Below are 26,387 nucleotides of genomic sequence, written 5' to 3'. Positions count from 1 at the left end.
AAGTGACTGAATTTCAGTAGTAAGGATTCGGTATTTAACACCAACTACAGGTTGATGTTAAATAACGAATACCTTTCAAAAAGCTAAATTTGGCTGCTTTAAAAGTGCCATGTGGTAGGGCATGTGTGTGCGCCACATGTGCACACATGCACGAATCAGGGGTGCAACAGGGTGTCAATGTGACACCCTGCCACCCATGATTATGCATCCCCTATTACCGATTCGGTATTTACCGAATCGGTAATAGTAAATGGCTTCCCATTCATTCCTATGGGCCTCCAGGCCCATAGGAATGAATGGGAAGGGATGCATTATTACCGATTCGGTAAATACCGATTCATAAATACCGATATTTACTGAATCGGTAATAATTACCGATTGCTTACCTACATACTATTTACCGATTCATAAATACCGAATCGGTAAAATTCGGTATTTATGAATCGGTAAATAGTATGTTACCTACATATGGCCCTATGTGTCTCACATTGGGCGTCACAATGAGGTAAACAAAGAAAGTAATGGATGGCATGCTTGAATTAGTCTCAGCCACTGTGAATCACTCCGGCTGCATTGCCAGTCCATTTTTTTTTGCCCACCAAGCGATCTCAGATTAGACTCAGCCATATGCAAATCAGAAGTTACCCTGCTCCAATCCGAACCATCCCGCCCAAAACGCCAGGCCAGGTCCACTCTGAACCGGAACACAAGCAACCCAGGACCGATTTCTGTCACGTACAAGTAGGTTTTGGGGAAGTACACTTAGGAGTAAATTCTCCTTTTCTAAATCGACTCCATAAACAATGTAATTTGTGTAGTGCTTTTATCCACAGTGCTTTACATAGAGCTTCTTTCTATTTCCCATATAGCTTTACATTCTTAAACTGCAGAAAAGCATTTCTTACACAAGACCTGGGCAGGTGAGGTCAAACTAATGCATGCTAAATGCCCAGACTCTGAAAGTGGCACTTTAAAATCAAAAACTGAAATGTGTTGTTCTGGTGGTGGTGTCACATTCCACAGCAGCACTGCAGTAGCCAGCCTGCTGGAGGGCACCCGAAGGAGGTGAAGATGAGGGGAGACCCATAGTGTAGAGGTTTGACCCTACTTTGTTTATTAAAGATTTGCCCTTTTTGATTCGACAGGAGTGAATGTCAGTCAGATTACCTGCATGATCTGAACAAACAAGAAACTTGCGCGCGAGAGGCGGGGGCTCAGCTTGGGGTCATTCTGCGGCGATGCCTCCTCCGGCTGCAGCGTGTTCTGAAATGAAGAACAGAGGACTTCATTTTCCTCTTCCAAAAGGTTATAGTCAACTATCAAATAGGTAAACTAAAAGGTCCCCATGCTTTATTTAAAATAAGAAAAAAGCTTGTTGTTTAGAATGTTGAGATTCCTCCTCGGACAATTGTCTTAGAATGCCGCCTTTTAACACTGTTAACAACCGCAAACGAGGGCAATAACACTTAAATAATGCTCTGAATGGAGTTTTCAAAATGGCTCAGGTAATCAAAATGTCTACAAGACAAGCATGCGCAGATCTTGAATTCTCTTAGGGGACCCAGAACTCTGCCATTCCGCGACATTTCCCCCAATCCTGTAGTGATTTATTAACTATAAGACCTGATCACCAGAGAAAGTCACCAGCCTGCATGCACTGATTCACCAATGTGCGAGTGTAGGTTTATGACTTTCTGGAATTCACAAAACATTCCCAAGTATTCGCATGGAAAGGTGTCCCACGTGAAGGGTACCATGCACATCCCTAAAAGAGTCATGTGACATTCCCAGGGACATCCTATTCCCCCTATCCGGAGTTCTCCATGGTGGAGAACTCCACATAAGAGGAAAAAGGAACTAACATTTTTTGTGTTCTTGTTACCACGGCAAAACATTTTCCACGAACACCCCTAGCGAATCTTGGAGTGGTCTGTTCCCCTTTCCACACTGGAACTGGAATTACACCAGCCCTTGGATGCAGTAAAACTCTGTCCCTTTCTACAGAGGAGTAAGCGAGAGGTTTATGAAGGCCAATAACAAGTCAGGTTTCACAAACATGCATGCTTTGGAATGCCCAATTCAGAGTCGGATTTACCAGTGTCTGGAACAATGCACCCATAGTGAGGATTGCGGAACATCAGCACACATGAATGGACTTAACCCTATCAGGAATTCCCTTTGCGCATTTGGTTGTAAATGTTATATTTATAATCAAATTAGCTCATGAATAGGGCACATAAAGTCTGTCCAAGGTGCAGACAGTCCTATATAATCAGATGCCAGGCTCAGAACATGCCCTCTCATAGATGTGATCATGGTAGTACCCCATTACAGGTAGCATGCCTCTCTTTTATGCTTCACTGTGTGGATTTAGTAAGAGTTGTAAGGTCTGTCTACAGAACGGTTGCATCTTTCTGATCTCAAAATCACAGGAAAAGCTTTCTTTAGTGCTGCCGGTGGGGTGACCCGCACACTTAGGGTGTGGGGGGCCCTCTGCACCTTAAGTATAGCTCTCTTTTACCTCACAGCTCGAGGGAGGGACCCATTTTCCATGATTACACTAGTCCCTATTGCACTTTTTCTACTCCACTCCTTAGAATGTTGGGTTGTGAATGTGATCACAGAAGAACCCCTGTGCTATGGACCGGTCTGCCATTTCTCCTACATGACCCTCGTGCATGTTAGTGAGCAGACAGCAGACAGCAGACAGATGTGATGTCAGTGTAAGTTTGGGCAGAAGAGATGAGGGTGTATTCAATATAGATTGAGGTTGAATGAATCTATATAATCGATTTGCAGGGGTATTTGTGTAAATTCCACCTGGGTGTATGCCTGGGGTACAATTTTTATTGAGTGAGTGTATGAGAGTGTGTGAGTGTGTGAGAGTGTGTGTGAGTGTGAATATGTGTGTGTAATGTTCTGTGTTTTTGTTAGTGTTTTCATTTCATTCTGCGGGTCCCTTTCATATGGTTATGGGGCACCATGCTCACATTTGCATTTAGATGACAATGTCTTCCTGCATGTGCATTAATTTCCTCGACTTTAGATCATTGTCTTTTGTAACTAAGGGGCTCATTACGATGGCGGAGGGACTGCCACCGCCGGCCTGGTGGTGGCGGTCCATCCGCCATCTGGCTACCATTTCCACCGCCACATTAGGATAGCGGGTGAGATTGTGCCACAAGCGTGGCGGGCGCAAAGAGTAACGATTGCCTGGCGGAGCGGATACCACCGGGGATACGGGGAGGCTGGCTTTTGGGGGGCCGTTATGGGCCCCCTCTGTGGGGGGAGCAGTTGTGCCCTGGGTGGGTACCCGCTACATTTCCATGCACAAGGTGGCAGGCACCATGCGGTGCCTGCCACGTTGTGCAGAGAAATGCACAACATGGCCATTTACCATTGCGGTGGGAGCTGCAGCCAGCAGCACCCGCCGCAATGTTAAATTGCCAGATGCGACCGCTGCAGTGGCGGTCGCATCATTATTAGGGGTGCGGGACCGCCACATTGCAGGTGGGCGGTCCCGATCCCCCTACGATGGAGGGCGGACTCAAGTCCGCCCGCCATCGTAATCGGCCCCTAATTTCCCAGATAAAGTGGTCAAGTTTATTCAATGGCGCTGAAATGCAGCAGAGATATGTGAGCATGGTGCTGGATATTAAATTCTTATGGCAATGTATATGGATGTGCATTTGTGTATGTATGTATATGTACATGATAAAAACGGACCTATTAAGAGAAAAACTGTAGCACTGAATATGTGCAAGAGCCCAGAGATGTGGTTTAAAAGAATGTAGAATATTTGTGGGTTGGGAAACCTATCAGGCAAAGCGGCTTCAATTGGCGGTTCGTGGGCCAGGACCTCGCCATTAATTGGCAGAGCTTCAGTTTCACCAAACATGTTGCCCCCCAACAACCCCCACTAACAATGACCACTGGAATTATAGGGGAAAGGCAGGACCAATTTATGCATCAGGGTTTTCTAAATTATGTGTCAAGAAAAATGCAAATTATGCGTCATAATGCTTGATATTTTGAGATTGTATTACCTCATTATTTCACCCTTTTTACACATGCAAACACTATCTGGTCAAATGTTTCACCTTATTAGTACCAGTTTAACACCCAAACACAGCAATAAGCAACAGAAAGATGACTAGACAAGTTTAGCAAAGTGCCTGCCATTGTGCATTAACACGTTACTGAGTTTTAGTAACTTTTGAGCTAGAACAACATTTTTTGTTAAAATCTGTAGATTGTGCAGCAGACGATGGATTATGTGGCAAATGAGCACATCCATAATTATGCAGAAAACACCACAGATGCAAAATCGCACAACTCCAGTGCACCTTTCCATAACTTAGAGGTGAAGAAATTGCAAAGTTTCAGATGTCTGACCCTCTGCTGGCTCTACCATTTAAAACACCTAGCCGGTGGCCCGACAGGAAATCACTGTGGCCCAAGCCTTGAACTATTCAGTACATGGACTGCACCGCTGATGACTTTCCACATAGGACCACAATGCAAGCTATGGAGGACGCAGCCAGAATAAGAGAATAATGTCACTTAGAAACATTCCTTGACTTTCTTCTGTAGGAAGAAACCCAACTTTGAGGTTTTTTCAGTACAAAAAAGTCAAGCAGAGGAAGCCTCCATTACATGGCAGCTCACTCAGAATTTATTTTGTTTTGTGCTGAAACAATATTGTGAATATTTTTAGCAAACCCTGGGTGACTCGGCTCTGGGCTGACTGCTACCTCTGTCATCCCAGCAGGAAGGTCAAAATCGCATTCATAATGTGATCTGAAGAGGTGAGTCTTAAGACATGCTTCCCGAAGTGCAGGACGGATGGGTACATTCTGATAGGACCAGATGATGTTCTTCATTCTGGAACTGTAGATGGAAAAGGTCTGCCTTTTTTTTAAGCTTTTGCTGTTGTTGCTAGTCTAGTGAAGACATGGTTGCAGGGTGTCTTTTCTGGTGGCCTTGTATGCGATACAGTGACACATGAAGTGGGCGTGAAGAGATAGCCTGTCTGGTTCCATTTGGGTTGGGGTGATGTAGTCAAAGTTCTTTGATGAGGTGTGCTGCAGTGTGAAGGATGCCTTTCAGGGGAGTCAGTGCGGTATTGGGGAGACCACGGATCAAGGCACTCCTTTCTGCAGGTGTAAGGTTCCATCTTCACCTGGATTTGTTTTTAGTTTCTTCTTTTTACTTGTCATGAGTGTTCATACACCTGCTTATTCACTTATTTATTAAGCCTTTTCAGGAATGATGGGCAATGCTTTTTGGTAACTTCAGAGCACTTTTTGCCCCACTCAATGGAGTAAAGGGCAATCAGGCAGCGCCTGAAACGCTGGTCTGACAGGTCTGTCTATGGGCCATTTTCATGGTCTGGCTTGACAGTGCAGCTGTTGCCAGACAATTGTGTGAGTGCTGAGTACCACTGGAGAGAGACTTTAGCTCCACCCACATGTTGAGAGCCAGGAATATGTGTTTTCATTGGGCAACAGTTGTGGGCTTCTCCCACAAAAGTGCTTGCCCTCCACCAGCTGGTTGAGCTTGAACTTTCATGGGCATCCATAACAGTCTAATGCTGTAAACTTGTCTTTGATAACTAGATCATTTACGGTGTTTGTCTTTCTCTGGCAGCAGCACAGATGGGAGGAGGGCAGTCATTCACCCACATGAATTTTTAGGTCTGGCTTGACAATGCAACTATCACCTGACCTTTTAACCTACAGCAATATTATTCTACAGTCCAACATTTCCACATATGCCATTTACCTGCAATGCTTCTCATTACCATACAAATAGGAACTGCACATTTACTTTTTTTCACATTACCATACAACATTTCTTTAACGCCAGACCTATAGGCATTGCCAAAGCTTGTTGTGGCTGTTTGTGGGCCTGTATTATGGGCTGATGGGCCGGTTTTTATGGTCTGGCTTGACAGCGCAGTTAATGGGCATTGGCTCCGCCCACATGTTGAGAGTCAGGAGTACATGTTTCCATTGGGCAGGAGTTGCGTGCTTCCAAAAAAAGGGCTTGGCCTCCACACAGCTGTGATCATTTAACTTATTTTTCCAGTTGCCTGAGGTTGAACTTTCAGGGGCACACACATGACAATGTAATGCTATTAAAGTTCCTTAGGTAACTAGATCATTTATGGTGGTTTTCTCTAGCAGCATCAGCAGAGATGGACGGAAGGCAGTCATTAACCCGCATGGATTTTTAGGTCTGGCTTGACAGTGCATTCATAAATCAGACCTATAGGCATTGCCAATGGTTTTTACAGTTGATTTCCCTGATATCACCACAAACCATGGCTTAAGCAAGCACAAATCCATGTAGTCTTACATACCTTGTAAAGCACTTATAGAGCGTGTCTTTGCAAGTTCAAAATGACCCCAATTTGCAAACATGGGCTACTTTTTAGGAGGCGTGGGTGGAATTTCAATTCCGCAGGAGTAATTTCGGTAATTCCGTGTTCATCTATGACGCCGAATTACAAATAATTATGCGATTACTTCTCCCCGCATAATTAAGAGTAATTTGAGGGGAAAATACTACTGCGAAGGCACATTTAGCCAGTGCAAGCAGCAGCTCGCACTATTTGTGTTCTGCTGCATAATTATGCGATTACTTCTCCTCGCATAATTAAGAGTAATTTGAGGGTAAAATACTACTGCAAAGGCACATTTAGCGAGTGCAAGCAGCAGCTCGCACTATTTGTGTTCTGCTGCATTCAGCACTGCTTCTTAGTGTAAAATGCATCCTTGCTTCCGTTTTGGACGCAAGGGAGCATTTGTGTGCTAAGAAATAGCACTACACGCAGAATTACTCTTCTTGCGTAATCTAGCAGAATTTCTGGGTAACACACAGAATTACATGAGTTATGCCTCACACTAATTTTTAGCTATCTGATTTGCTAGTGGGGCCACTTTTATTTTAGTGCATGGGCCTATTGTCTGTCACAGTCCAGCAATTATTGACTCAAATGTGTTTTTTTCTTTTCCCCTGCCTTCATGATTGGTCCTCAAACCTTGTTAATCATCTGCTGCCCTGGAAAGTAGACCCTGCTGTATGAAGAGGAAAAAACCTGGACAGGGATAATGACTTGTCAGTACTAGCTGTGAAGTTAGAACTGGGAAGAAAACGTTTGTGAGATGTGATGGATTTCAGACGTACTTACCCTGAGCGCTTTCAAAGTGTTACTCGAACTGTCCGTCTCATCCCGGCTGCCTCTGTGCATTAACCGGTTCAGCTTGACCAACAAAAGCTGCTGGGCCCTGCAGTAAATGAGAAAAGACAAGACAGACATATTGTTTTTCAGCTGGTCCATGCCCCATGTGTGCTGTTCTTGCAAACTAGATCAGAGACACATGGTTAGTCAATATCAATTCAGGATTTCAGATTTTGGTGTTCGATAAACTCTCCCAGAGTCCACTGGGCATTATCAGCTTAATAACGGCCCTTTTACAGAAGAGGTGCACAAGAGCAAGATAGATGGAAGAAGCAGGGCGAACACAAGTCAGATGTTGAAGAGAACTGATGGCATTGTTTGCATTTTACCAAGAACTGAATAACAGCACAACACAGGCAGCATGAACAATTGGGAAATTGACCAAGCCACATCATAAGGAAGAAAAAACAAATTAGCAAAGCCAACAGCTCTGGCTTTTGAACTTATGTGTTAACTTTTGACTTGGTGTCTTTGCTTGGGTTTATCTGTTGTGTTTTTTGCATGGGTTTTGAGGGTTGACATATATTTGGATGTATGAATAAATGTATACATGGCACAAGTATTTTATATAACATTCGCCAGTGTTGCTGTTTAAGTATGTTGCCAGATGCCAAGAAACTCCCATCAAATGGACGGAAACTCTACCCATGTGCCAGATATTAGCTTGTTATACCCATGCACTCCAGCACCTCACATTATGAGCTATGCATTGCTCAAACCCAGGCAGGACAGTGCTGCCTCTGCTGGCAGGAGCAGGCCCCTTCAGGGAAATGTAGGGATATTTTCTTATTAAATACTCCTTCCAGTGAAGACAGCTCCCCATAAGGTAATACTAGTTAAGTCTGAATGCTGTGTATGGGAGGGAAACCCCCTTGCCCTTTTTACAGGTCTAGTTTGACATTGCAGATTTTGGGATTTCACAATTGATTCATGCTGTCTCTGTGGCTGTTGCTAGACTGGCATTATATTAAGCTTAAATAGAACATAATTAATCAAAGTACTGTTTAAGAAACCTTCTAAGGCGACAGCTTTGAAGAGTTGAAGAGTTTAGGCGAATGGTCTGAGTGAGACCTGGGGCCATGAAGAGAAAATGGAAGGGCACTGCCAGGCCAGAGGGTATGGGGGAACCGTGTTCAGAGGCAGAGTGGTGCAGAGGCAAGAGAAAAGCAAGGGAGGATGGATCAGGCCAGACATGCGATCAGGGAGTCAAATGACTGGTGAGAGGTGGGAGGGGTCAATGGCTTGCCCTTGCCTAGGGATAGAGTAGTATGAATGGCCAGATTTGGCACAGCAACTTCTAGTGCTCATCACTGGACATCAGATATGTGCCAACCCCTTTTCTTGCTCAGAGGTACAGAACAAATAATACCCAAGGTGTCCCTCAGGAACAAGAGTAGGATGGCACCAGGATGATGTTAATGTTAATGTTAAAAATATCTTGTAAAGCGCACGTACACTGGGCGGTTTCATGGCGCTGTAGGAGAGAAGGCAGCGATCGATACCCAGAAGAACATCAGTTGTAGGCTTGCTCAAAAAGCCAGGTTTTGAGGGATCGTCTGAATTTCATCCACAGGATGATCCACAGGAAACAAAACGGTCACAATACTAGGAGGAGTGCAGGGTGGAGTTGGAAAATAAGGATGGCTGTGGTGCAGTGGAGGAACCAGGGGCAAAAGGATGGGTAGGTGATCAAGCTGACATTCTCCGAGGAGTTTGGGGCGGGGGGGAGGGCAAGTGACATAGAACAGAGCAGACAAAAGTAGCATTGCCTAATTTGAAAAAAAGTGGCAGGACCCAGTGATTTTCCTGGGAAGATGTCGCCTTTGCTGCAGCCGCTGGTGCGTGTCCTTTACTTATATAAATATATATGTCACTCTCTCGGGGCTCGGGTATCTTGTGGTTCTACCTCATCTGGATCACTAGTTCGACTACAACTACTTTGACAAGGTAGTTTTAAAATAATTTATCACTTCCTCAAGCACAACATAGGCCCTACATTGCTATCCACCCAACATTAAAGCTAACTCTACATTAAAGGTAAGATCATGGAATTACATTTTAATTACCCTTAACGCAACCTTGATCATAAATCAAATCAAATTGAATTTGGCTGCTACCCATTAACTAACCCTTATGTTAGCCCATATCATATTCTTAAATGATGTTTTTTTTATTAAAATGAAACGATAAAGCGAACCCTAATGCCGACAAACATTAATTGATTTATATCAAATTAAATAAGTAAAAGCCTTAATCTTACTCTGCTGATATCCCTAACTCTATTCCTAAATTAATTTTATGTCAGTTACATTCATTAAAAACGAACCCCAATCCGGACAATTAAATGAAGTAAATTCTCCTTAATTAATTTAAATGAACTTGAGTTGAATTACATGTTGCTGGGATTATTTTATTCAACGTAGTATTAATGTAATATTGTATATTGTGGTGAACCTGAAGTAGTGAGGTTGAAAATGTAGTAATTTTCAGATTAGCCCATTCCATTTGGGTCCCTACTAGATTTGCACAGCTATATTGAAATACAAGGTTATGTATTCCATTTTGGCATGTGTTTTACATGGGGAGAGGAGTTGGCCTAACGGCTAGGGCAGTCAACCTCGAATCTGGGGAACTGGGTTTGAGTCTCGGTAATGACGCTGAACATCCTGTGATTCTGGGCAAATCACTTAATCTCCCCGTGCCTAACAAAAATGAATGTGTCCTCATGTAAGGCAACTGGTGCTGTGTAAAGCGCTCTGATACCCGATACAGGTTGAGTTTGCGCTATATAAAACTCTGTAAAAAAAAAAGAACAGCTTTCCACATTTATGCAGAGACGGATTGATCAAGGGATGGTTCATGTCTAGTGTCAATAGCAGGGCCAGTGCTGTTTTCTACAACCTGAAGGTAGAAGAATTGAATGAAAATGCGACTTAATATGCTATTCGCCTGCCATGGGGACGTATTAAGAGCTCCTCTTTGTTTTAGCATGGTAGCTTAATTAAACTTTTCCTGTACCAGACCAGGTATTGTAGTAAGGAATCCCTTAATACGTACATACATTGTTAAGTTAGCATAACCACGTTAGATGTTAGAAAGCCATCTTGCTGCTTTTGCGCACGACACTGCGTCTACATATTATTGTTTAAACAAACTGCTGACTCGCGCTTTGCCTCACACGAAAGCAATCTGTTGTTACCATCCCGAGCTCTGCGCAGCGACCTTGGTCTGTACATGGTGTGACAAACAGTCTGGGTTGTTAGACAATGCATGTTTTCCACTCTAGGTTGATCGACCCACTATTTAGCCATAACACACAGGCAGCTGCGAATACCTGAAAGCTGGTGCTTTTAATATTGCAGACATCATGTTTAATATTCAGACCGAAGACGAGCCTTCCTGCGAGAAGACTCCTGATGCTCCTGTGATGTGATTTCACTAAGCTGATCTTTGAGGTATGGGGTCCCCTATTCAAGCCTAAGGGACCTTTTATTAGCATAATAATAATATTAGCTTCTTAGTAAAGGGAAGGTGGTAGTATCCACTGTCATTTATAACATGATCACTCCTTTTATATTCTATGGTATTGTAACGATGCTGGTGGTTTTAATTATAATCATTTGTCTGCTTGTATTAGCCAAAGTACTGCATCTGAGGACACGTGGTCTATAAAAATAAACTCTTTTTATTTTCACCGTGTCTCTGTTTATTCTTGTTGTGGACTGATGTGAGAATAATATACGAACAGGTATTTCCGATTCCCACCATTCCTGAGAGTACACTGAGTCGCTTGTTCTGGTTTGTCTTTTTATTGGGACCGCCGAGCCAAATCTCGGATAACGAATGGGACACTTATGCTAGCCGGATACTGGGTTCTGGGTTCTGAGGTGAGTTTCTGGTACACCACAATTCACTGAGGTCCTGGGGTTCTACGCATAGTTCTGTGTATAAGCAGAATCCCTGCAACATGGCGCACCTAACGTTTGGTCTATGAGTTGAAACGCCTTAGTAGTGCTTATATTTGTCCACAACACCCTCATTCTTGTTTCCGGATAACAAGTCTGACGGATTTAAACCTACCTATTTCTGTTGATATAGGTTTCTTCAAGCTTGATCATTAAAAAGGTTATTGAACCCTTGTGCTACTGAGTACTTCGAGTGTAGCTTGTCCGTATGGCGGTAGAAATAGCGGCGCATAGCCGTGCAGCTCTGAAACGTCATTTGACGCAGTATGGGGTGCTGGACACTGGTATGAACGTCATCTTTGTGGTAGGAGCCGATGCGGCTCATCCTTATGAGTTGTTCTACTCGTGGGTGACGCTTCCGGCAGTGAGTGAGGACGATAACTCCTTTCATTCTTACACTGCCACTGCCGTGCCAGCGAACTATACACCGTATAGGACACAGGAAATACCAATATCTGCTTGGCAGCATCTTATTTGGTTTAATGGCGCCCTTCCCCATGCGGTTATACCGCCGAGAATGGGCCCTTTATCAATTGCAGGGGCCACTTGGCCGGTACTAGCCGGATTTACGCCTCATTCCCGTTACCTCACGGTGACGGTGGCTGAATTGCGTGTACTACACACTGCCCTTATTACAGTATATAGGGCGTTGGTACAGTACGTGTCACGCAATGTGCAGGCGGGGGCACCTGCTGTTGCGGGACAGCCTACTGACCACCACATGGTGGTCATTAGTCCTGTTATGGTTAATTCTGTTATGGGCAAGCGCCCCCAGACTCGGGATGATTTCCCTTTTTGGCTTGCTGAAAAATTTGACCAAATAGAAGCGGTTTACCCGAATACTACTCCTGTGGAGAAACACAGGATCCTTACCATTAGTTTGCCTAAAGACTTGGTCCCCGACATTGATGATTGTGTAAACTGGGGCAAGGTCTTTGCAGCGACGTACTCGCAGTGCTTTGGCACTCCGTCTATGTCGGTGCTGCCCTCCGTTATTAAACGTGTTCAAGATAACCACGGAGCGGAGTCTGCGATAGAATTAGGCATGCGGCTCCTCGGACAGTTTGGCCTGGTGGCTACCATGATAATGTGTAACCTTAAGGGTGATGCTATGCAGTTCCAAGTTCGTAATGAACTGAAGAAAGTTGCTGATGAGGATAAGCCGCGGGAGTTTGCGAAAATAATCTCGTCGGTGTACAGAGATTTGGGTCGTAGCTCTTTAGGAGTTAAACCTGTGATCAAAACTCCCGAAATTAAGCAGCAGGGTAAGGCGGAAGCCTCTGGTAAGGATGACCGTCCAAACTTTCCGAAACAGAGTTGGCGGTCAAAACAACAGGGAAAGCAGCAGAAGAAACAGGGGTTTCGGCCTGCCTCTCCCGTTCAGTCAGGTAGTGAGCGCACTTATGATCTGCGTGATCGTGCTACTATTAAGTCTCCTGATAGATTTCAGGTTTCTGAACAACGTTCTCCTCGTTCTTCACAGGAAACATCGGCTTCACAGTCCGGTGGCGGAGGCAGTGGCAAAGGTCGGGGTGCTCCACAAACACGTGACCAACCCCGACAGACTGAGGGTAAAGGCAAGCAGGACGAATTTGCACGACAAAGACCCCCGTTTCAGAAGAAGAAAGTGGCTGCTCTGATGGCAAGGTATGCCTCAGATAGTGCGGACACAGCTTCGGAACCGGACATGGGCGCTGACGCTCCTGGACAGCGCAGCGGAAATTACCATAGTCCGTCAAGCTCTGCGTCCATTTCTGGTGGCGACAGCAACTGATATATTGGTTACTGTTGAAACAGCTGACACCAGAGTGGCTCCCCCTGACAGACTTTACGAAATAGTCTTACTAATTGAGGGTGACATACAACGTACAATAAAGGGGATTTTTTGGGATAATCTGACTACCACCTATGATATCCTCCTAGCGGAGGCAGATTGGCCCCCAGCTTTCATTTTAGAAGCTCCTAGAGGGGAGGAGGTAATCCTCCCGTCCTTTGCGCACATGGTGCCTAAGGACCAGGCTGAAGTGTACGCTGAGGAGTGGGCAATGGCGCTTGCGCCGGCGGTGTATCGTACTCAAGTGGGATGGGACCGGTTGTCCCCCTGCCATGAGATTCCATTGCGGTCTATGCCCCAGCCTCAACCCCAATATCCCATGCGTCGTGAAGCTAGACCGCACGTCGCTGCAATCCTGGAACAACTGGAATATCAGGGTGTTATTGAAACTTGTGTGTCCCCTATGAATAACCCTTTATTCACTGTGACGAAGCCTGACGGGTCGTACCGTTTAGTTTTGGATTACCGGCACTTAAATTCGCATTGCCGGACCTGCGCGGTACAAAATACTCACAGCTCGGCTCTTGTCGACAGTCTCGTGCGTAAAAGATTTAAAACGACACTTGACATTTCCAATGGCTTTTTTAGCCATAACCTGTCCACACTGAGTAGCCAGTGGACGGCGTTTACTTCGGGCGGCAAACAAAAACAGTTCACACGATTAGCCATGGGCTACAAAAACAGCCCTGGCGTATTTTCCGCTCGCGTGGTCTCTCTCTTAGAGAGAATAGACCCCGACGCATACTCCTATGTTGACGATATCTACCTCACGGATGATGAGCTGATGCCACATCTGTCTCGAGTCGACAATATTATAGTGAGTTTTGCAGACTATGGCTACAAATTTAATTTTGCGAAGTCTCACATCGCGGAATATACAGTGTTGTTTTTGGGCTACGAGCTCAACAATGAGGGTAAGGGATTGGCTCCTCACTTTCTGGAGAAGTGCGCATGCCTGCGTGCTCCTACAACACTGAAAAAATTACAATCTTTTCTGGGCTTTCTGAATTTCGGTCGTACGTATATTCCTGATTATGCCCAGCGTATCAAGCCGCTTGACGCCTTGGTACAACCTTCTTTTTCGAAGTCTAGCTGGCAGCTAGAACATACTGCTATTCTTCAGTCTTTACAGGCTGATCTTCTTGCTTCACAATACTTATTGACGCGTGATAATCGCACTAACCTGGTATTAAGAATAGTACCAGGCGCAGTGGGTTTCACGTACTTGACGTTCAATGAGGGCGATACCGTCCCCATTGCGTATAAATCACACTTGTACACCTCTGCTGAGTTGCGTTTTTCCACAGTCGAGAAAGTTCTGACAGCAGTACAGATGGCGATCCTTAAAGAACGCGCACTGTCACATGGAAAACAGATACTGGTGGTGACACCGTATCCTGCCCTAGAGGCAGTGACAAAGGCAAGTGTACCAAATTCTAAAGCTTTGCATCCACGGTGGATACAATGGGCCACGACTCTGACGTCACTAGATGTCACTTATATCTTTGACGCTTCTTTACAGACTCAGGAGTACTTACAGTATGAATTCGTTCATCCAGCTCCTCTGTCTTTGCGCCCGCTCGAAGATTACCATTGTGTCATATACACTGACGGCTCGGCGCAGCCGGCGATTGGATCAAGGCATGCTTATTCTGCAGCTTGCGCAATTGTCATGGGTACATTCGTAAATGGTGAATTCCAATCTGATGCCGTGCATACGCAGTCATTGGGTGATTGTACCGTGCAATTGGCGGAGCTTCGGGCTCTGGTGCTTGCACTGGAGTTTGCTGATCCCCGAGTCACTACTCTTATAGTGAGTGACTCCTTTTATTGTGTCCAGTCCTACAATGACAATTTACACTTCTGGTCTCAAAATGATTATCGAGATACCAAAGGTAGCACAATTAAGCATAAACTGCTTTGGGTTCGAGTGGCAGACTTTAAAGAACGTCTCCCTCTTGTGAATATTATTCACACTCTTGGTCACCAACGACTTGGTGTCCATGCTGTCGGTAACAACTTGGCTGACGAGGCAGCAAAAACCGCAGTGGCTACATACTTAGTGGCAGCAGTTACAAGATCCAAAAGTAAGATTGATGATGACATCTTGGCAGCTATTGCTGCTACAGAGAAGGGAAGTGATTACCCGAAGGGTTTTCCTTCTCGTTATTTTTATCACTTAAGTCCTGATAACGTCCCGTTAGTGAGGATTAACGACGTTGGTGACAGAATTATTCCCAACGCGGACTGCAGACCGTCTCTGATACTAGCAGCGCACGAGGGGTTGGCGTCAGCCCACGCCGGCGTGTCCGCTACTATATCTCTGTTACAACAACGTTATTGGTGGTTTGGTTTATATAAACAAGCGCGCGCTTATGTTCTTGATTGTGACATTTGCCAACAGATTAAACCTTCCACTGTTGCGCGCCCACCACAAACACAGTTGTACATATCTAATAAACCATTTGGTTGTGTTTATCTAGATCACTGCGGTCCTTTTTCTTCTGATACTGCGTACAAGTATATCTTGGTTGCAGTGGATTCGTGCACACGTTTTCTCTGGGTATGGCCACAAAGGAGTGCTGACTCGCGGACTGTCATCAGGGATTTGCGTGTCTTTGTGGGAACTTTTGCGTGTGGTACCTTCCATTCTGATCAGGGCCCTGCGTTCGCCTCTAGGGCTTACAAGGAGGCTATGAGAAATTTGGGGGTCCAAGTCAAATTTTCGTCCCCCTACCGACCTGAGGGTAATAGTGTGGTGGAGCGAATGAACCGTGACTTAAAGCAATCTTTGACAGCACGTGTTTTAGGCACAGGCCGGAATTGGCTAGCCCATTTGTATAACGTCCAACGTGCACTTAATAATCTCCCTAGAAGGTCTCTGGGTGGGCGGACCCCATACATGATGCTCTTCGGAATCAGACCTTGATGGTCTAGACATGGCGGCGTCGACCGCACCATTTGACGTAGATGATCACTGTGCTGTTTTGCAGACCCTACAAGAAGCCAGGGACACTCTATCGAAGGAACACTTGCCCTCCACGTCTGATGCTGAGCTTCAGATTCCGGTAGTCGGCTGGCTACCCCGAGTTGGAGACCTGGTCCGTGAGAAGGTGGAGAACAAGAAGGAGTTCGGCCCCTCTTATCGTGCACCGGTTCCAGTGCTTGGAGTGCAGGGTACAAGAACAGTCATTTTACCTCCACTTCCTGGTCGCAAAGAAAACAGGTACATCTCTATTGACAATGTCAAACTTCAGCGAGTGGCCGATACTTCTTAGTCTGACTCCAGCAGTTTCATGCCAGACGATGCAAAGAAATTCAGTGTTGGTTCCTGCTTCTAACACCTTGTCTGATGTTGCCATCGAGATGCAGTCAGTTACTGATCCATTGTTAATACCACCAGCTGGTGGTCTGCCCGAAGAGACTGAGTATGCTTATCCTACAAATGGTCACTCGCCTGTTTTACAATCTACGGCGGTTGACCAGTCCCGTTTCTCCTTTGACACTAACTCATTGCCTTCTACTTCCCCTTCGAACATTGCTATTTTTGCTAGTTGGTTCAAAAGACATTTTTTGATTACCCCTTGGACATACATCTGGCTGGTGCTTTTCAGTATTTTTTTGTTTATGTCCATTGGATTTGTAATAGTGTTTTTCCGTCTGGTGGATGGCCACTATCTCAAAGAGAGATCAACAATTAGACTTATCAATGGAACTTTGGCCCCCCACTCCTCGTCCCACATCATGAAAAGGGACCAGACTTTTGTGAATATTACTGCCTGGCCCGTTTTGGATGGAATTGCATGGGATGCTGTTAAATTCCAAATTCATGGTCCTACAGAGGTCATCAATGTACCTAATGTATTTCGTGTTTCTATGGGTGATGTGGTTAAGCAGAACATACGTTCTGATGATTGGGATGTTCATGCCATTGAAGCTCTGTTTTCTGATTTGAAATATTATGCCGCTTTTGATGCAGAGGATTTATATGAAAATGCGGCTAACTATGCAGAACAGTATTGTTTTCAGCATTATGGCAATCACTTCCTGCATAAAGCGAACACATTTCGTAATTTTGTGAATTTTACCCAATGGGAACACTGTCCCAGCCCATCTTTCGGCAGTTCGCCTACATTGGTTGATAAGTATACTTATTTTACTGATTTCAGTGTTTCCAACCCGGCATCCTATTATTTTAAAGTGATGCCTGAGTCTGCCTCTAAGGTTAGACTGACACACACCAAATTACTCTATTCTAAGTCCTTTATGGATGAGTTGTCAATCAAAGGTTATGATCTGTGGAAGGCTACCAATGACCTAAAATCGGTTTGGGGTTCCAAACCGTGGCAGGTTCAGGGAACTGAAGCTTTACATCGTGCCTGTCTTGTACCAAATCATATGTTGTTTTTAAATTCGACCATCTTCCAGACCACCTGTTTCGGATTGGCCACTTCTAAAAAACTAAATTCCCCTTCTGTTCCGGATCTGGGCGCTTACCCAAGTTGGGATAACCACACAGATCTGTCCCTTCCTGCTTTGCAGTCATTAGTTTCTAATACATCTTTCAATATTTCGAAATTTAGTAGTGAAGGATGGTTAATTTGGCAAAGCAGTTCCGATACCTGTCAACGTCGTTTTCTAGGTCTGAAACCGGGGTATACTCAGCAACGCGTAGACCCTCGGTTTGAGTCATCACATACAGTAACTACCTACTCTGTAGGGAAATTATGTCAATCCTGGCTGCGACATTCCACCTTGGCATCTGTCAAAGTTCATTTATCAAAGTTACATGACAAAATAGATTTGAATGATTTTGTTAAAGGTCCTGTGGGTGGCAGATCCAAGAGGTGGGCGTATGCTATTTACAACGAAGTATGGAAATTGTCGCACATTGAGGCGGCTTCAAGATTGAGGGCTATTGATCAAGCAAATATGGAAAAGGTATTAGCCGTTATAGATAACAGCATTAACACTCTTTCTTCCAGAATTTATACATTAGACAATATAGTTTCTTCAATTGTTGATATTGTACATGATGATATGTCTGTGTTGTATCATGGTCAAAACCAGTTGCGTTCTGTTATGCAGTTTGCATGGACATTACAAACGTTAAAGGCAGGAAAGGTCCCCTGGGACTATCTGAATACGACGTCATTATTCCTTCCCTTTAACCTTACTGTTAAGCAGCAGTTCATGTCCATGAAAGATGCTACATATTCATTGTTACACATTGAAAAATTGGAGCCGTTACCTTTCTCTGTGGCGGAATTAAATTCAGCCGTGTGGTTAGTACATGGGCTGATCACGCTCCCTTTCGCGCTTTTTTAGTTTACGTCCTGTATGAAACACTATGCTCTGGGTAGATATGAACAGCTGGGTACCGCTTTCATACATGAGGTTTGGTCTCTCCCTTTTATGTATAGATGTACAAGAGACGGTACAGAGGTTTATCTGAAAGGTGAGGAGTGTATCTCGACACCTGATCATTCTGTAGTATGTAGGCACATTCAGTTACACGGTGCATGCAATGTACATGCCCCGAATTTGGCCTGCGTCCTCAAAGGTATCCCAGTGCCAGTGATTACACCATCTTTCACGCTGCTTGCAAACGGTAGTTATTTAATTTTGAATAATGAAGCTTGCTGCGGGATGTTGGTGGGAATCCCATATATAGTAACTGTATCGCAGAGAGTAGTCTGCTGCAATATTGTTCTATTTCCTCCCCCGCGTGGGCGGCTGGATGTTTCCATCTGGCCTTCGATTCCGACCTTGAAAGCGGAGTTCAACAAGATGAGCAGAATAAGGGCTCTATTGTCCCAAAAGGAGGTGCCATTGACTTCCTCCCGTGAAACGTTTGTCCTTCACGTAGCAAATACGCGCACTGAGGTGCAGGCGCTTTTGAATACTGACCTCCCCCTGCATTTTGGCGCTTTGATCCAAACAATTTTCAATGCCTCGTCCACAACCGGCCTGGCTCATTTTTTTAAACTTGTGGGCTCAGGCCTCGTGACCTCATTCCAAACTATTTTTGGTGTGATTCCGGCATTTATTCATTCTATTTTCTCGAGCGTCTTTGGCGGTGTCCCGCTGATTCTGGCGCTGGTGGCAGGTGTGCTACTTTTACTTTTCATACTACTAAATGGCTGCTCTTTCTGTGCCACACGACAACCTGTCCCGTCTGCATCTTCTTCGTGACAGGATGCTTGACTATTATGGTACGCTGCCATTGGCGACTTTGAGCCTGGCGTATGGATTATCCTTCCGGTATTCCTACTTCACCTGCGTGCAACCTGTCTTTCACTGCCTAGATTGTCCCTTTGAATGGCCTGTGGATTTGTGCTTAACCAACATGGTGTCTCCGGTGCCGAATTATGATCGACTGATGAGGCCCTTAGTGTCTCACGAGTTTGCCTGTTCTGGTGTTCGGATTCTGGCCTGTGGTGCGGCGCATGGTATCCTGGGTAATTGGGACATCGCAAGGGCTGCCTATGACTTCTTGGATATGAGCTATCTGGAGGAACACGTCGGTTGCCCTCTGATCGTGCTAGAGGCTCCGCTTATTGAAGAACGATTGTATGACATAATTTCGAAAGACAAAAATTCGACCTACAAAAATATCGCAACAAAAATATCGTGGTCAAGAATATCGACATCCTATCTACAACATGGTAAGTACAAAAATATCGATAATTTAATATCGATGTCAAAAATATCGTAATTCAAAAATATCGGTTTTTTTTTAGTTTAAAAATATATGTAAAATAAACCAAATAATACTTATAAATCAAAGAAACATAATTAAATATATTGTATAATATGTAAAATTTATAATAAATATATATAATTAAATGAAACTTTAATTAAACATATATATAATATATAATATATACACTTACTTAATAATTACTTTTAATAATAATTTCTATAACATATAAATTATTAAATATTTATTTAAATTACCAATACATCTATACACATAAAACAATAACATTAATAAATATTAAATAATTACATATAGCAAATAATAATCAATAATTTTAATTTGAATAATTTTTATTATTAATTATATATTACAATAGCTAAAATATTACAAAACATATTTAATATCAGACACAATAAAACTACTAGTCCAACTTCAACAAAAACAACAGTAAGGAAAATGTTGGATAGCGTAGGGGTAAAAATATCTATTCCAACTCCCGAGAGTGCAACAGTAGGGAAAACATTGGATAGCGTAGGAGTAAAAATTACTATTCCAACTCCAAAGAGTGCAACAGTAGGGAAAGTGTTGGATAGCGTAGGGGTAAAAATTACTATTCCAACTCCAGAGAGTGCAATAGTAGGGAAAATGTTGGATAGCGTAATGGTAAAAATTACTATTCCCACTCCAGAGAGTGCAATAGTAGGGAAAGTGTTGGATAGCGTAAGGGTAAAAATTACTATTCCCACTCCAGACAGTGCAACAGTAGGGAAAACGTTGGATAGCGTAGGGGTACAAATAACTATTCCAACTCCAAAGAGTGCAACAGTAGGGAAAACGTTGGATAGCATAGGGGTAAAAATTACTATTCCAACTCCAGAGAGTGCAATAGTAGGGAAAGTGTTGGATAGCGTAAGCGTAAAATTTACTATTCCCACTCCAGAGAGTGCAATAGTAGGGAAAGTGTTGGATAGCGTAAGGGTAACATTTACTATTCCCACTCCAGAGAGTGCAACAGTATAGAAAACGTTGGATAGCGTAGGGGTAAAAATAACTATTCCAACTCCAAAGAGTGCAACAGTAGGGAAAACATTGGATAGCGTAGGGGTAAAAATTACTATTCCAACTCCAGAGAGTGCAATAGTAGGGAAAGTGTTGGATAGCGTAAGGGTCAAATTTACTATTCCCACTCCAGAGAATGCAATAGTAGGGAAAGTGTTGGATAGCGTAAGGGTAAAAATTACTATTCCAACTCCAGAGAGTGCAACAGTAGGGAAAACGTTGGATAGCGTAGGGGTAAAAATTACTATTCCCACTCCAGAGAGTGCAATAGTAGGGAAAGTGTTGGATAGCGTAAGGGTAAAAATTACTATTCCCACTCCAGACAGTGCAACAGTAGAGAAAAGGTTGGATAGCGTAGGGGTAAAAATTACTATTCCAACTCCAAAGAGTGCAACAGTAGGGAAAGCGCTGGATAGCGTAGGGGTAAAAATTACTATTCCAACTCCAGAGAGTGCAACAGTAGGGAAAGCGCTGGATAGCGTAGGGGTAAAAATTACTATTCCCACTCCAGATAGTAAAACAGTTGGGAAAGCACTAGATAGCATAGTGATTCTATTAACATTATAACCAATTTAATAATTTCTTATAAAAAAATTGCATGTTAACAATGTTTAAAAAAAAAAAATATTATTAAATACCAATTATGTAAAATAAATATTTAAATAAATAAATTTTAATTACATCCCACACTATTCCCCCTTTAACACACAACACACTACACATAAAAATTCACATAATTAATTTAATTATGAATTAATCACTTAATAAAATTAAATCACCAATTAATTACTAATTAACAATTAATAATTAACTATAACAATAAAGAAATATTATTAATAAACTAATTATAATTTATATAATTAACAAAATAATAAAGTAATTTTACAATTAATAATTAATTAAAAATTAATTAATCTATTAATCACATTAATTACCAATTATTAATTGATTACAAATTAATTAATCATAAATACCAATGAAACAATACATATTAATTCATTAATTATAATTACATTACTTCCCACCCTATTCCCCTATAAACCCACAACCCACTACACATTAAAATTCACATAATTAATTTAATTATCAATTAATCACTTAATAAAATTAAATCACCAATTAATTACTAATTAACAATTAATTAATTAACAATAAATAAATATTAATAATAAACTAATTATAATGTATATAATTAACCAATTAATAAAATAATTGTACAATTAATAATTAATTAACAATTAATTAATCAATTAATTACCAATTATTAATTAATTACCAATTAATTAATCATAAATACCAATTAAACAATACATATTAATTCATTAATTATAATTAAATTACTTCCCACCCTATTCCCCTATAAACCCACAACCCGCTCTGATACTAAAACGCTAAATTAAATGTAAAATAATTATAAATCTCTAAACATTTATTTTTAAATGTATTAAAATACATTACAATAATCTTTCACATACAAATAAAATACATATTAAATGACATTACACTAAATAAATATCGATATTATTGACATCGAAATTTTTACTTACGATATTACTTACATCGATATTAATTACTTCGATATTATTTACTTCGATATTACTTACCTTGGGATCGATATTCTGTCCATCGATATTCTTGACTTCGATATTCTGTACCTACGATATTAAAAACACGATATTATTGTAGGTCGAAATTTAAAACTCGATATTTTGGCTAACCACCTTGAAGGACATGTATGTTCCTTTTCTTTGATTAACTGGATGGCTGAAACTTTTAGTGGCTCTGCAAACGATTTCCTGTTGGAAGCAGTTGCCACGTATGCTGCATACACGTTCGTGGATTGAGTGAACTGTCGTCCACTATGTTTTTTCTACCATGTCTTGAACATTACCTGTGCCTTTGGATTGCTGGCCAGCGCAGCATATTTTCTTTTTTTTTTCCTTTCCCCTTTTGAGGTTTTTTTTTAACTCCCTTTTCTTTTTCTTTTTCGAACTTTGTCTGAACCGATACTTGGTTTCAAATTGAATACGCCTTGTTCTGCTCTGTCGAATTTGAACTCTGCGTTCTCTCATTTCTTCCCTACTGGTTAGTGCTTCGATCAAGGGGGCATGTAGTAAGGAATCCCTTAATACATACATACATTGTTAAGTTAGCATAACCACGTTAGATGTTAGAAAGCCATCTTGCTGCTTTTGCGCACGACACTGCGTCTACATGTTATTGTTTAAACAAACTGCTGACTCGCGCTTTGCCTCACACGAAAGCAATCTGTTGTTACCATCCCTAGCTCTGCGCAGCGACCTTGGTCTGTACATGGTGTGACAAACAGTCTGGGTTGTTAGACAATGCATGTTTTCCACTCTAGGTTGATCGACCCACTATTTAGCCATAACACACAGGCAACTGCGAATACCTGAAAGCTGGTGCTTTTAATATTGCAGACATCATGTTTAATATTCAGACCGAAGACGAGCCTTCCTGCGAGAAGACTCCTGATGCTCCTGTGATGTGATTTCACTAAGCTGATCTTTGAGGTATGGGGTCCCCTATTCAAGCCTAAGAGACCTTTTATTAGCATAATAATAATATTAGCTTCTTAGTAAAGGGAAGGTGGTAGTATCCACTGTCATTTATAACATGATCACTCCTTTTATATTCTATGGTATTGTAACGATGCTGATGGTTTTAATTATAATCATTTGTCTGCTTGTATTAGCCAAAGTACTGCATCTGAGGACACGTGGGCTATAAAAATAAACTCTTTTTATTTTCACCGTGTCTCTGTTTATTCTTGTTGTGGACTGATGTGAGAATAATATACGAACAGGTATTTCCGATTCCCACCATTCCTGAGAGTACACTGAGTCCCTTGTTTTGGGTTGTCTTTTCATTGGGACCGCCGAGCCAAATCTCGGATAACGAATGGGACACTTATGCTAGCCGGATACTGGGTTCTGGGTTCTGAGGTGAGTTTCTGGTACACCACAATTCACTGAGGTCCTGGGGTTCTACGCATAGTTCTGTGTATAAGCAGAATCCCTGCAACGGTATGGCCTGATATGATGGCATGGTTTAGGGGGAGGTACATAGGAAGTATAGCACTGGCCTTGATGTCCCAGGAGCAAATCAGACAATGAGCTGCACACCATTGGCTCCTAGCCATTGCGCCTCTTGATCAAAGGCGTGGCATAGCTTTGGAAAGGTCTTCTGGGCTTTTGAGTTCACTGTCCCTTTTTGTGGTAGGAATGCTACTCCTGAAATAAAGAGGTGCCTGTGTCTCTCACAATTATCAATGCTGCAGAAGCATCACTGATTCCTTTGTGCAAAATGTACAACTTTCTGACCACTGCATACTCAGTATAATCTTTAATTTGAGCACCTCAATTAAGTACTAACGTTCTAAGATGAGTTCAAGTGCTGAGCTCTGGCAAACACCAGCTCAAAATAAGCATTGGTAGTGCTCTTTACTAGGCTATGAGGGAAGCAGAAGCAAGGTGCAGGGCACACGATGATAAGCAGGGCTCGAGAAAAGTATTTGGGGCGGACTAAGAAGTATGGCTCTAGTACAATCTGGGAGAGATGAGGTGATCTTCAAAAGAATGGAGTAGGAAAACGACCTCAGGTTGCATGAACGACACACAGAACAGGCCAGCAGATACAACTGCTCAAACATTGTGCATTGACGGAATTGCATTGCAAGAAACATCACTGGCACCTGACTTTGCAAAAGTCTGTGTTCTAAAATGTTGGACCTAGCCCTCTCTGCAGGGTCACCCTCAAACATTTTGTCTTTTCCCCTCCACTTTTTCGGAATACGTTTTTGCTGGTCTTAGCGCGCTGTGCTTTTTATCACTGCTAACTAGTGCTAAAGTGCTTTTGCTCACTCACCTACAACATGGTTAAATTGGTTCATATTCAATTGGCATATCACATTTACTTATAAGTCCCTTGTAAAGTGATATACCATATACCCAAGGACTGTAAACTAAATGCTTCCTGTGGTCCTGCGCATCTGCATAACAATGGTCCCCCACATTGGAAAATATTTATAAATTACAACATAGAAATACAGTGACATCTATGTTTGTATAACAAAATTGAATATTTATATTTCAATACATACAATTTAACAAAAACATCAAAACATAAAAACATATACAGTGGGACAATTTTCAACACTCAAAAAGAAACAAGAATTGTCAAACTCAGGCATTAAGAAAGTTGGCCGAAGTACAACTGAGCAAGGTAGGCCGCGTAATATACATATTAGCACTGTTGCACTGTGAAATGGCGTTACATTTTTGGGAGTATCAAGGGGCTTTGGTCAACGTCGCTTCGATCCCTTACGCTAGATAACCCTCAGGCATAGGTTTTTTGTCATTTGATCCACGTGCCTCTTGTTAGTGCATGCTTTATATTGATAAACATGTCACTCACCACTGCACACGTTACCATGATACGTCTTGCCCTTTCTTTACTGCCTTTGTTTAATTTTGATTCCCCCTTTTTGTCTTTTTTCTTTCGTGCCTTTTAGCGGATATTATTCTCAGGCATAAATCACAAATGTCCTGATGATGATCCCGTTATATAGCTAAAGGGATCGAAAAGTCATCGACCAAATGACTTTGACACTCCCAAAAATGTACAGCCATTTCAAAGTGTAACAGTGTTATATATTTATGTTACGCAGCCTACCTTGCTCAGTTGCACTTCGGCCAACTTGCTTAATGCCTGAGTCTGGCAATTCTTGTTTCTTTTTGTGTGTTGAAAAATGTCCCACTATATATGTTTATATGTTTTGTGTTTTTGTCAAATTGTATGTTGTAATTTATAAATATTTTCCAATGTGGGGGACCCTTGTTCATAGATAGATACTCAGACCCAAGGTCCCTTCCATAAACTTGGATGCCCTTGTCTCTTCATAGTATGACCAGTGGTCCTGCGGCACTTAATGTGCCACCCACTTAAGTAGTACCTTAACATATGTACCAGTTTTAAACTGCCATGTCAACTTGGCAATACAACCACCTTGCCAAGAATTAAACGCCCCTTTTATTAGATACAAGTCCCCCCTAATGTAGGCCCTATGTAGCTCATATGGCCGGTGCATTGTAATTAAAAGGTTGGATATGTACTCTTAAGTTTTATATGTGTTGGTAGTGAAAAACTCTAAATTAGTTTTTCCACTACTATGAGGCCTAACCATTCCATAGCACAACATTGGGGATTTCTTGTTACATTTATTTACCTGTAATTTCCAATTGGAACCAGGTGGCTGTGTCAGGTTTGGTGCCTCATTGGAAATGTAATGAAAAACCCATGTAATGGTAAAGATGGGTTTTGGATTATAATTTTGAAAATGGCAATTTTAGAAAGTTGCCATTTTTTCTGCCCTTAACCCATTTGTGCCCGACGCCTGTCTTGGGTCACATGACTGGGTGTAACTGACAGACTTTGTGAATTCCTCCCATGCAGTCACACAATAGAGTGTGTGTCGTAATGGGCACAGCTCCACTTGCCACTGAAAAGGGAGTGCTTTGCTCTCACACAAAGGTCCTATCATCTCCACATTGTCACTGC

General features: G+C 42.5%; 1 protein-coding gene across 6 annotated transcripts in view; it reads right to left on the bottom strand.

The window, feature by feature from the left end:
- The window catches only part of CARD11 (caspase recruitment domain family member 11), a 935,632-nt gene that overhangs the window by 92,188 nt on the left and 817,057 nt on the right, over positions 1–26,387 (bottom strand). For 3 of the 6 annotated variants that reach the window (XM_085629202.1, XM_085629200.1, XM_085629199.1), the window contains exons 18-20: positions 22,412–22,462; positions 7,196–7,292; positions 1,168–1,263 (exon numbers count right to left, since the gene is read on the bottom strand). In XM_085629202.1, the coding sequence (XP_085485328.1) occupies positions 1,168–1,263; positions 7,196–7,292; positions 22,412–22,462 (244 nt within the window). The remainder of the gene's footprint in view (positions 1–1,167; positions 1,264–7,195; positions 7,293–22,411; positions 22,463–26,387) is intronic. The other 3 variants (XM_085629205.1, XM_085629204.1, XM_085629203.1) reach the window with 1 other exon arrangement.

Source organism: Triturus cristatus, chromosome 10 (assembly GCF_964204655.1).
Source record: "Triturus cristatus chromosome 10, aTriCri1.1, whole genome shotgun sequence".
Taxonomy (NCBI): Eukaryota; Metazoa; Chordata; class Amphibia; order Caudata; family Salamandridae; genus Triturus; species Triturus cristatus.
This window is presented reverse-complemented; position numbering and strand designations above follow the sequence as displayed.